A 12,894-nucleotide genomic window follows, 5' to 3' on the forward strand; every position below is an offset into this window, starting at 1 on the left:
CTCAGCAGGACCGACAGACAGGAAGAGAAGCGGGATGAAAGAGTGTGAGGGAGAGAGTGGACACGAGGGTGCCTGCAAGCTGTGTTTTGATGTGTGTGCGTGTGTGTGTTTTGATGTGTGTGTCAGCTACCTGTCATGTTGCAGTATATTAGCTGTGGTCTGATGAGCCCGCTGCCATCCACATCAATATAATAATACCCAGACGTGTTGCCTTTGTGTTTGTATGCCTCACAGGACTGCTCGTATATTGCTGAGGAGAGAGAGACACACAGCATCATCATCATCATCATCATCATCATCATAACAACATCACAGCATGTTTGTGCATTCCTTGCTCTTCTCTGCTTGGTTGCAGACCACTTTGGAGCATCAGTATTTTGATCACAGTGGAGATGAAGACAGACTCTTTTCAAAAGCTTCCTCCAACAACAGGCCCACACTTACACTCCTCACTACAATTATTATACAAAGTGCAGGGCAGTATGCAAAATATTCAAGGTATTCTGCTATCAAACCATTTTAAACAGCTTTTCTAACATTATGCCGGCACACTGTAGCCAAAGTGTTCACATTAATATACAGCTCATGGTGAGAACTAGGAAGTCCAGACCAATCTCACTCCCTGTTTGTCAGATACTGATGTTTTTCACGCCCTTCAGAGTCTCATATAGATGCACCAAGTACCCTTTAGTGTTTGCAAAAGATGCACCATGCTATGATCTTTTCCTAAACCTAACCAAACTGCAAATGTTTCACAATGTAAGCCATGTGTTAGAAAGGCTTTCTGGCAGTCTCATACAAACACAAGGTTACCTTTTTACACCGCTCCTGCATGAGATGCCGTGGGGTGTGACAAAAGCATTGGTATTTGACGACCTGGCAATGAGACCGAGTTGCAGAGTCACTGCTGCAGGCTACAGAATAATTTGGCACGGAAGCCTTTGTGAAACTGCAACACGCCTTGTTATACTCTGGTGTTTGTGCTGATTAGATAAATAAGATATCATGAGTCAATCAGAGTCAAAGTGCGGCTAGGTGGATTTTGTTACGTTTAAACAGAGCCTGGCTAGCTGTTTCCCCCTATTTCCAGTCTCTTTGCTGAGCTAGTGGGGGGCCAACTGACCACAGCAGGCCCATTAGCTAAGGGGCAGGTCGGACTGAGATTCCTTTGGACAGATGATTGCCAAAGGAGCACTTCACCTGGTCTTTATGATAAAATAATAACACTATATTTGAGGACTGCTTTTGCAAAGTAAAATTCTTCATGTTTCACTAAAGAACTGCACACGTACATTTATATACAAACAGTCATATTTTGCTCAAAAGGACAGTGAAGAGGCAAAGAACTAACATTGTCCTCTAAACGATCCACTTCATGGCTGAAATTGGAGTATTCATGAAGAGTCTCTCTTACAGTAGAGCCATTATTATTTGTCCTTCTTTTTGAACCTTTCCAGCTCTCTTTATCGTCCTCCATTGTTCCCACTCCTCCTCTACACCCGCCTCTCTTTCCTCTCCTCTCTGCTTCTCAAACAATGCCGATTGCCGCGGACAGGTTTGATCTCAGCCTGACCTCCTGCCACCACGGTGTCTGCAGGGACCTCCAGTTAAAAGCAGCAGGTCGTCTCATTACAGGAAGAATGTCCACGACTGCAGACGTACACGTGTACATGCACACAGTGCATAACGTGTGTGTGACCTTTGAGCAGGAATAACCTACTTACAGCTGTGACAGGTGGCGCCGCTGTAGCCGGTGGTGGAGCAGTTACAGTGGAAGGTGCTCCATGATTGACTGCAGCTGCCGCCGTGTTCACAGTGGCTCAGAGAACACCTAAGAGACAGAAAAAAGCACACATTTAGACCCAAATTCTCCTTCACCCTTCCCTGTGTTGTAGACAAACAATATAAAGGCACTTGTACTTCAGTTTTTCAGTTTTCTGCAACTTTATCCTTCTTCTTGACTACAATTCAGCAGGAAATATTGTACTTTTGATGACTGCAATTGCTTGCTACTTTACAGATTCAGACTAATAATACAAAATGCAATCAACAGGTATGAAGACTTTACCACTGCTACCATTCTTCCTCCACAGTGGATAATTATATTTTTGACTTTCCTAATGTCTATTGCACATTTGTGTGTAGTTTAATGCTACAAAATGCTCATTCCCTTGAGATATTCACAAGCTGTTGTTGCACTTAATGCCAAGTACGGAGGTGATAAAGTTCTGCTTGGAGACGGAGGGGGAGGGCTGAACACATGCAATCAGAAGGAGGGTGAACAGCATGTAGCATCTAGTTCAATCAGTTCTTCCTGATGATAAAATAACAAAAGCGAAATGTTTTCTGTTGCAGCTGGAAGCTGAAGATGAAAGCTGCTCAGTATCTAACTGCTGCTTGTTGCAGGTTGTATTTACCTCTTGCAATGTTTTGACTCTTTTATATATTTTTCATTTAATTCACAGTACATGGCACAAAGGTATGAGCAATATCAGGCTTTGGCTGCAGCGACTTTTCTTTCTATGCTGGTTTTATCTTTTTCAGGAATTTTTTCAAATGCATCATTCTTAAGTTTATTTAAGTCAAGAAAGGATAAGAAAGACGAGAGGAGTGGATCAGAACTGCTTCTCCTTTTGTTTTTCCTTCCCCCCACAACAGCAGTCACGGTGCATTAAAGGTGCATTGTGTCCCCGGGCGTTAATATGTGTTACTACATGTGTGTGAACTGTATGTATCCCTCCACCAATGACGACTGAGGCTCCAAAATGTTCCCGTCATCTGCAGCAGCTTTCTGACAACAGTGACTTGAACAACTCTGTGTATACGACGCTCACACATTCAGGTGAATATTACTGTTGTCCTCTGACTTTCCAGAAGCTGCTTTCCTGTTGATCAGCAGCGTGTTTGCGGGAACACTGCTGATTTCTCTGATTGGAAAATAATCCTGGTCTTATTGTTTCGTCCTGCAGCTTCACTACACAGCTTCAATACACGCAGTGAAACACATTTGGGCAAATTCTGCTGCCGTTAACTTCTCTCCCTCCCAGTGTCAGCCGTGTGTCAGGACTAAGCTGGGGCGGCAAGCAAGCAAAGCAAGGAAGCGAGGAAGAACAAAAAAGGGGTTGGGACAACAGCGAGAGGAATCATGGAGATACTGTAGAGAGAGGGAGAAATCCAGGAAGGGGAATTAAGGCTGAGACACATATCGAAGGAGGAGAAGTTGGGAGGGAGCGACAAAGGGAATTGAAGGTTGGGATGAATGGAGCTCAGCGGCGACTGCGTAAACATATTTGGAGGGGAAATGAGGTCGGCGAAATGTGACTGCAGAGAGACTAAAAGAGATGGAGAGAGGGAGAGCAGCATGTATTTTTAATCTTTTAGTCAGTTGAAAATTCACTGTTAGGAAAAGCCTTACTCAGCAGGCTTGTCAGATGGTTAACGTTTGCTTTTTAGCACCAATTTCTTTGCTTTCATTTTATCTAGAAGTAAGTTGGGATGCAGGCAGGTGCAGGACTTTGTATAGACTCCACTACTTTCTGCTTTTAATATATACATTCAAAACTCTGCCAGTCCATTGTTGCCTCATATTTCTGCAAATATGCACATCTTGCAAAACATGCCATGAGTCCACTGATGAATTCATTGTGCATATGACCAGTCAGGCAGCACTTATTGCAGGAAACGACACTGCAGGTTGGAGGTGCAGGGTTGGAGAAGTGCACATCAATTCTTCAAGCTGACATTTAATTGAAACAAAAGCTGCTCAGAGGATAATGTGTTCGTCATATACCGGTGGGCTGTAATGATTTGGAAAGAGGTCTATGTTATGTTCTGAGAGCAATGTGTCATAGCTGACACACAACAGAACATTAAATTAACACAGCAGGGCTTTTTTCGACATTTTGTGCAGTACAGAAAACGGAAAGAGACATATTAGTATTTAATGATATGGAAATGTCCAGATTATTGATTCTATCTAACACTGTTAATGGGGTTTATAGAGTGCAATATTTGTGTTGGTTCAACAGAGTTTTAGCCCTGTGCATATGTACAGTATTATATGACTCTACTATTCTCATAAAATGCAATATTGTCGATCAAAAGCAAGATACCAGGATTTCTATAAAGTAAATAAACTTTACTTTTCTGATGCAACATTCATCCAACTGCTTTTTATTGTCCTGCCCGTCTAAAATGAGTCAATCACAAACATATGCACAAAGTTAAAGACAGAATTATAATGCAAGCGATGATTCATTTGTTGAGGTGTTTTTAATCTAAGTCTCCATATCAGGAAATCTGGAGTGATCCGAGTTCTGCAGATTCTCTTAAAACTGTGCTTCGCTCACAGACGAGAAAACATTGATTTAATACTTTAAAATTGTTTTTCTCCTTCGAGCACTGGAGTCCAGAACAGATAAAACAATAAATGTAAGAAAGATGGTAATAATGATCATGATCATCTGGCAACAACAATTTAAAAAGCAGAGTGGACAAATGCCCACTGCCCACTGACACTGAAAAAATATCCAGAATGTTTCTAAACTCAATCACCCAGAGAGGCACAGAGCCAACCGTCTCTAAGTGTTGTGTGCGTGTGTGTGTCCTCGATAGTGTATTCTCTCTTTAATAGTCCATACAGTGTGGTAGCACTGCTTCTCGGAAATAAATCACATTTCAAACCACATTTCAGCTCGGAGAAAGGAAGCTGCAACACACGAAACAACATCTGGATTGTTTTCACGTAAGGAAACTGTTTCCAGACTGAGCATGTAGCGTCACATTTCCTGAATGGAGCTTTTAGGTCTGACCTGTCGATGATGCCACACATGTCAATCTGGAGGTGACTGTAGTTTCCCATCAGCCTCTGCTGCACCATGATCAGGTCCACCGGTTGGTTGTCCACAGTCAGTAGACGCATGCAGCCCTGGAAAGCCTTGAAGGGGTTCATACACTCCTGGCTGCTCCCTTCAGCAGGGCAACCTGCACGGGAGAGGAAATAACATCAGTCAACCGAACAACCACCCTGAACCTGGATGAATAATGCTTGCTCATGCTTTGTTTATCACTCCCTCACCACCAAAGAAGAGCTGACTTCCTGTGGTTAGAAGAAACGAGGGACTGGCGTGTGCAGAGGTTCCTTCATCTCCATCCACGGTGACGGTCAGAAGTCCTCGTCTGGAGATCAGCTCCACAGAGTGCCACTGACCATCGTTCAGAGTTGAACCTGACGACGCACACACACACGGATACAGATCACTGCACGCTAAGATGCTGTCTTGATTTTTAGTTTAATGAGGGATAAGGCTAGAATTTCAGTCGTTCATGTATTGATTCTCTGTGTTTGCCTTGGCTCGTGGGAAGGCCAGAGGTCGGGCTCAGCTACAAACCAACGCTGTTGAAAGTGATGAGGATTCAGTACGTGGCTCAAACACTCTACTACATCTTTCTGGTCTTCATGCTTACTGGCACTGACACTGAGTCATTTTATTCTGTAGTTTCATAGTTTATAGTCATTAGAATGTGCTTTTTTTCTCTCCTGTCATCTCTGTCTTGTAGCAGACATATAAAGTAACTTTTGCATCGTACCAAGTGTTCAGTTTCCTGCAAAAAGCCACCAACAGAAACAAAGACATCATTCAAAATTAAGGCAGGAGTCAGTCCCTGCTCTGTTGCATCTGTGCTGTGAATTTTTTAATGATATCTGGACCTTGATGAGGTTTAACTGCACACAAATGGAGGTGAGAAAAGCAAGGTCTAAGTTGGAGGTTTCGGGTCAGACTGACCTGCACTGAGCTCCAGTGGCGCTCTGCCAGACTTGTGGATCTGTAGATGGAGCCTGGCTTTGCTTAGGTACAGCCAGACTGCACCCCCTTGCTTTGGGAGACCAAAGGTCAGCAGCAGCCCCGCCTTGTTCCATGTCCGAAACTGAAGCCCCACCGATGCGCCCGCTGATGACGGTTCTGTCACCCCCGGCAACCAGAGGAAGCTCTGGGGGCTTGTGAACGTCATGGCAACAAAAACGGGTTCAGCACAAGAAAAGGTCACATTACCCTGAGATAGGAGGAGAAGAGGAGCGAGTAAAAGATACGGAGAGAGAGGAATTATTACAGCAAGAGAGGGAAAACATGATAAGGCATGAATATGAATGCATTTTCAAGGCTGCGTGGCGGCGCCCTGATGCACAGAGATCTCAACAGCAAGTCTCCTTAAAGAGCATGAGCATATTACCATAATGATAATAGCCAGGCTTAGCCAAACTGAAGGCACCAATGTCACCCAACAGCTTTCTAAGGTCAGAGAGGAAGTGTGGGGGAGCAGCAGGGGTGAGAGTAGAAAAAGAGACGGAGAGAGAGGGAGAAATAAAACTGTGATTAAAGGACTGGGAGCTGGTGATTGTCTCTGTATGCAGGCTCGTAGTCCTGAGAAGTAATTGCAGTAAGTCTAATGCCAGGGCTCCAACAGTGATACGTTACATCCCAGCTTCCCAGCTGGCTTTCTATTTTCACTGGAGTATGCAACACACGGACACTTGATCAAATCTAAAAGCTCTTTGTGGGGTAGTTAAGGCGATATACAGTAACACAGAGCGAAGAGGAGAATGCCGGAGAGATTCAGCTGGACACACACACACACACAGGCAGGCACACACACACACACATACACATACACACACAGATACACTCAAACATGCCGTCTCATTTACAGTGGATGGGATGCAAGTGTGGAGATATTTGAGTTACTCTTTAAAATTTTAATTAGTGCACTTTAAGATAACTTTTTCAGAGGTAAAGATTCAGAAATGGATATTGTGTAGTTCACTGGTTCACTGAAGACGTACATTTGAGTAATAGTTTGTAACCCCTGTAGTTACAAACAAGTAACTACAGGGGTTTATTGATTCACTTAATCCATAATGGAGACATAAAAGTGATGCTATAATTGCTATACTTCTTACTCCTCTAAATTTTACTATCTAATAATTAAATTTACTAGTTACTTTGCAGCTTAAAATAAATTATAATGCATCATTATAGATTAAGCTACCCGGAGGATATAAAGTATTCTGAAATGGGTCATTTTGCAAAATGTGTACTTTACTTTTGGTTCTTTAAGATATTTTGAGGCTAATGCTTCTAGACTTTTGACTGTTGTATTGCTGCTGAGTACCTCATCCACCACAGCTGGTGACTGTTGTACAGGTCCTAAATATCCCAAACTATTCACATTCTATATATTAGAAGAATTTATGTGGGACCCAAATCAATATGATCTAATTTCTGAACAAAATTATTGTTTATATCACCTTAATGCCCTCAAATATAACCCATATTCCCAAAAAGTTGGGACACCGTGTAAAACATAAATATAAGCAGAGTGCAAGCCATTTACAAACTAACTACATTTTCTGATGACAGTTTTCTGCAGTGTTCCTGAGCTCATGTATTAATCTCCTTTATACAATCATGTGTTGAACCACTGAGCCTTTCCAGGATGCTCCTTTCATACTCCTTTGATACTATCACCTGTTACCAATCAACCTGTTTACCTGTGGAATGTTCCAAACAGGTGTTTTTGGAGCGTTCCACAACTTTCCCAGTCTTTAATTGTGTCTGTCCCAACTCGTTGCTGCATCAAATTCAGAATAAGCAGATATTTACAACAATCAATGAAGCTGATGAGGTCAAACAATGAATATATTGTCTTTGGACTGTTTTCAGTTAAGTATACGTCAAAAAGGATTCAAACTTTTTAGGAATCTGGGTAGTGAATCAGATACACCAGAGGATGCAAAAAGAGGCCCCTGTGGCATCCACCAAATGACAGAGTATATCATGTCGTGTGTCTACAGTACACGCATGGTAATACACACACACACACACACACACACACACACACACGCTTTTCATTAGCACTTTGTGAGCCAGGTTACCTTTACAGTGACCCGCTGGTCTCGCTGTTTAGTGAGATCTACCAGATTCACGCCGTTGTAAAGAAGGTTTTCCAAACAGCCGTGAAAATTTCTGTGTGACCAGACTGACCCCCGCGAGCCGAGGCCCTGCTCTGCTCCCACACTCATCTGTGCAAAGAGAAACATGACCGTGCAACAAATACATCTAAAAAATATGATATGTGAGCAGTTGCCACAGACACAAACACACCTGGTCATGGTCCCAGTGGGTGAATCTTGGTGGGATCTGCACCCACAGCGTGCTTTTGTCCACGGTGAGGTTAAGGTGAGTGCTGTGATGCTCCACTGCAATGTGGTGCCAGTGCTGGTCGTCTAACAAGCTGCCCACAGACACCACATGCTGGGTGTCGGGAGAAGAGCTCCTGCCTGGAGGAGAAAGACAGGGAGAGAGATGAAGATGTGGCCATGGTAGAGGAAGGAGAAGATGAGCAAAATCTGTAGGAGGCTGAGATCTTGAATTTGTTTTTTTAATTAAAATAAAATAAAATAAGTTAGTGGAGATGCTTGAAAATATTGATGGCAAATATTTGCGGTTGCTGACTCGTCTTCTAGCTGTTTGTCACTTATGTTAATTCCTAATGTTTTGTTCAAGGAGAGAATCCTGCTTTGATATCTTTGTATTTTCAACAGCATATTAGGAAAGTGCAGCCTCTTCTCTCTCTGGGGTGCACCACATCCCAGTTTACTCTTTGTGAACTGGCAGTCACACTTTTCTGTTGGGGATCTCAGAACCAGAACTAAGATCTAAACCTACATCTGAGAAAGAACCAGAGAAGGCAGCTGATTAAACATAATTAACAGTAAAGGGGGTAGAAAAAGAGGTAGAGCTGCATGAATAAATGACAAAGGAAATGCTGCTGGTTCTCTGTGCTCTGCCAACACTTCTCGGAGTGCCAAGTTTCTGCTGAGAGAAGGAGGTGAAGACGGAGCTAAATGCACACGGTCATTAAATATGAATTAAATATTATTTCAAAGGAGACGACGTTGTCGGTGTGAGAAAAGAAGTAGAAGAAGAGTAAAGAAGACAGAGGCCGAGACAGAATGAAACGTGTTCAGTCATCAGTCGTCATTGATCTGTCGGACAGATAGGTGGCAAAGCAGAGACTAGAGAGAGACAGACGGAGGTAGAGGAGGAAAGAGGGAAGTGTGCTTCACCACCAGCAGACAGGTGTGAGCACGTCAAAGAGAGAGAGTGAAACAGGAAGAAACAAGAATTCATGCTTTCATATCATTCATTGTCAGCAGCAAAGGTTTTTGCATTGCTACAAAATGCTAATAAAAATAAACAACTGTATTCAAGATGTTTTTATACATTATCAGCTCTTGCAATTCAATATCCCCTCATAGTAAACATTATTTAACTTTATCATAGGTGCACACTGCATTTAATTAAGATGCTGCAAAAATCTTGGTTACTACTGATGGAGTCAACACCTCATGCATGTCCAAACCACAGAACCTCAATCTTCTTCAGAATCACATGGAATTGAAGTGAGTTTGCTTGCAGAGGTGAAGTTAATTTGCACAAAGTTCAGCGTCAGCAAGTGGATGTAAACTGTCCGGACGGCGCCAGGTTTGAGGCATCAAGAGGGCCAGAAAATCCAAAATGAAGCAAAGCTATCCTGTTAGTTTTGTCAAAACATTCAATTTTATCCAATTTTGTCAAAAAGAGCTTTCCTATATCCAGTTTTATTCCTGTTTCGTCCTCAAACTAATATTTTGGAGCAATCCAAAGTTGTTCCAAAGCGACTTACAGGTAACATTCAGAGTATTTTACTTCTAGTATTTTTCTTTTTTCTACTTCTACTTCCTCTTTTGTTTTTCTTTTGTTTTCCTCGTGCATGCAGGAGATGCGATACACAGTCCCACCAATGGTTTCACATTGTTCTGCTGATCTAAAGGTGGTGGTAATGTGCCAAGATACACTGCAATGCGCCAAGAAAGGCAGAACACAATCCCCTCTTCTCATTTCTTAGTTTGTAAATCCTTGATTCCTTTCCTCACCTCCCCTCCTGACGTCTCGGTCGCTCCCACCTGAGATGAGGCAACAGGCGTTTAACAAAATGAGACATCCCGGCTGCAGAGCCGTCATTTTAAAGCAACATTTATTAAATATGGCCTGTGGTACAGCTTCATCATCTTTCTGTTATTTGTCTCTGTCAGAGAACAGTTCTCATGACAACTTCTATATTTAGTCTTAATTTAATTCACAACATGTCTTAATGTGACAAGGAGCGATCTCATAATGACAAATAAAGAGTGGCACATATCATATGACTGAGTGATGTATATATATATAGAGAAAAATGATTTGGATTAGCTGGATTTACCAGCGTAGGTAACGTTGATTCTGTGAGTCCTTCACATCTGAAGAAAAGTTTTGGGAGGATCACAGCAGTCATCTTAATTTTCAGCGAGTATCCTCAGGATTCATGAAGCCTCCTTCAATGGATTCTCACAGAAAACTCTCTCAACTTCTCCTGTTTTTATGACCTGAGAAGTTGCTCAAAGTTCCTCAAAGCTGCTTTTACTTTTCACAGTGTAGCTGTGTGTGCTAGATCGTTCCAGACAGCTCCCCAAGGCAATATCACCTAATCATCAGCTGTCGGCTTCTGCATTACGGCTCCTCACTCCAACTCCAAATCTAATTTTGTTGGAAGACACTGACAGCACTTATCAGATGACAGCCTGCTGTAATTGTTTCAGCATTTTCATTTTATTCCGTTCGGCTGAAATGACTGAGACGGTGCACGCACTCGGTCAACACGAGCGTAATGTGAAACCTCTGAACCCGCCGACAACAAGAGCTCCTGGTGAAAACTTCAGAAACGCTGTGTGTTTCTTTGCAAGAAGTACACTGCATTGATATTCCACAGCCGTTCTTCCTCATGAGAGAGTTTTTAAGGTGCATAAAACATGAGTAAAGTTTAAACTTTCTATTATTGTACATGAGCTGTCAAATTGTCAAAGAAAATGCCTCTGTGCTGCTAGAATCAAGCAGAGATTGTTGTTATTTCATTTTCCCCTTTTTCATTTTCTACAAAATCAATCAACACAATCAGTGATTTTTCAACATCAGCAGCAGTCAGCGATCTCTGAACACATCCACACTGTTTGAAGAAGCCACGTTGGGCTTGACACTAAACGAGCGACTAAATTTGAGCCTCGTAGTTTATGCAGCTAATCAGCTTGTCGTTGTGAGTCAAACGTGGCCTCTGCGCTACTGTTACGAGTCAGCTGTGTGCTGTAAAAGGAAGCACAGCTGGGTCTCTCCGACATGAGCGTGTTGCTCCTCGAAAGAAGGGCTAAGCGGTTTATTTACAACCCTGTAAGACTGAACACCTTCCTATAAATCACTGTGGAGACAGAATAACATGGTAAGTCAATACAGCAGTACTGAGCACGACACACAGCCCACCATTCACCGAGACAGCTGATCTGACAGACTGCATCCAGGATGAGTCATCGTCTGCGTCCATCCTGCATCTGTTTGTGTACAAACCCAATTCCAAAAAAAGTTTGGACGCTGTGTCAAAATAAAAAGCAGAAGTCAATCATTTGCAAACAAACTATGTTTTAACGAAAGTGTTCCTGAGCTCATGTATTAATCTCCTTTATCCAATCATGTGTTCACAGAGTGGTGAACCTCGCTCCATCCTCACTGTGAACAACTGAGCCTTTACAGGATGTTCCTTTCACACCCAATCATGACACCATCACTGTCATGATCCGTGCTTCATGATCCGTCATGCCTGTTTTATGTTGAAGGTTTTTTTTTGAGTTGTCATGGTCCATTCTTGTCACATCCTGTTTTATTTTGAAAGTTCACATTATGTTTCTTTTTTTGCTTTACTTCCTGTGTTTTCCCGCCTTTGTAATTGTCTGATTGGTTTCACCTGTGTGTCATTACTTGCCCTCCCTGGTGTATTTAAGCCCGTGTCTTCCCCTCAGTCCTTGTCAGGTTGTTGTCTGTGAATCCATGCAATGCCATGCACCTTGTGAGTGTGTTGTCTTTGTTCTTGTCCATGTCGTGTTCCATGCAAGTGCTTTCTAGTGTTGTCTTTGTTTCCTCGCCATGCCACGTACCACGTGTTTGTCTAGCATCTTCCAGTGGTGTCTATGTTCGTTAGCCCTGCCATGACTCATGTCATTGTGTTTTTGGACTTTGGCTTCGTTCTCTCTTTTCTGGACTCAGATTCCCTTGTGGATTCCCTGACGTTAACCTGCCTACCTGTTTTTACCATCACCTTAGTTAATAAACTCATTAGAATTACTCCAGCCCTTCCTCGTGTCTGCATTTGGGTTCAATCCTTGTTCCCCTGAAACCCCACTTCCTGACAATCACCTGTTACCAATCAACCTGTTTACCTGTGGAATGTTCCCAACAGGTGTTTTTGGAGTGTTCCACAACTTTCCCAGTCTTTAGTTGCTCCTGTCCCAACTTGTTTGAAGCTTGTTGCTGCATTAAATTCAGAATGAGCAGATATTTTTACAAAAATCAATGAAGTTAATGGGTTAAAACATTAAATATATTTTCACACTGTTTACAATTAAGTATACGTCAAAAAAGCACATTCTGTATTTGTTTTACAGAACTTCTTTGGAGTCGGTTATAAGTGGGGAAAAAAAAGCTCTCAGTCCTCAAGATTCTCTATTTGGTGCTGAGAATGAATCAAAAAGCCAAATAAAATAAAATGGAGCCGCTTTTGACACATATCCGGTGCTTACAGTCCCATCAGTCTGTTATTACATGATGGAGGCTCCAACAGCAACTGAACCTCCAGCCCGAGCATTTTTAATACGACCACAGATCAATCTTCTCCATTTCAGCAGCTTCTATCTGAAACTCTGAGCTCCGCAGGCAGCTGCTGTCAAACCCTTTGGGAAGAATTTGAGAGCCTTCCTTCAGGTCATAAGTGAAC

General features: G+C 42.5%; 1 protein-coding gene across 1 annotated transcript in view; it reads right to left on the reverse strand.

Annotated features, from left to right (window-relative positions):
* Positions 1–12,894, reverse strand: part of LOC121613566 (contactin-associated protein-like 4) — a 66,223-nt gene that overhangs the window by 17,678 nt on the left and 35,651 nt on the right. Inside the window, exons 6-12 of the mRNA XM_041947019.1 lie at positions 8,163–8,338; positions 7,934–8,080; positions 5,787–6,054; positions 5,078–5,227; positions 4,812–4,983; positions 1,725–1,831; positions 131–250 (exon numbers count right to left, since the gene is read on the reverse strand). Of these exons, the coding sequence (XP_041802953.1) occupies positions 131–250; positions 1,725–1,831; positions 4,812–4,983; positions 5,078–5,227; positions 5,787–6,054; positions 7,934–8,080; positions 8,163–8,338 (1,140 nt within the window). The remainder of the gene's footprint in view (positions 1–130; positions 251–1,724; positions 1,832–4,811; positions 4,984–5,077; positions 5,228–5,786; positions 6,055–7,933; positions 8,081–8,162; positions 8,339–12,894) is intronic.

The sequence above is a fragment of the Chelmon rostratus genome, chromosome 11 (assembly GCF_017976325.1).
Source record: "Chelmon rostratus isolate fCheRos1 chromosome 11, fCheRos1.pri, whole genome shotgun sequence".
In the NCBI taxonomy this organism is placed as follows: Eukaryota; Metazoa; Chordata; class Actinopteri; order Chaetodontiformes; family Chaetodontidae; genus Chelmon; species Chelmon rostratus.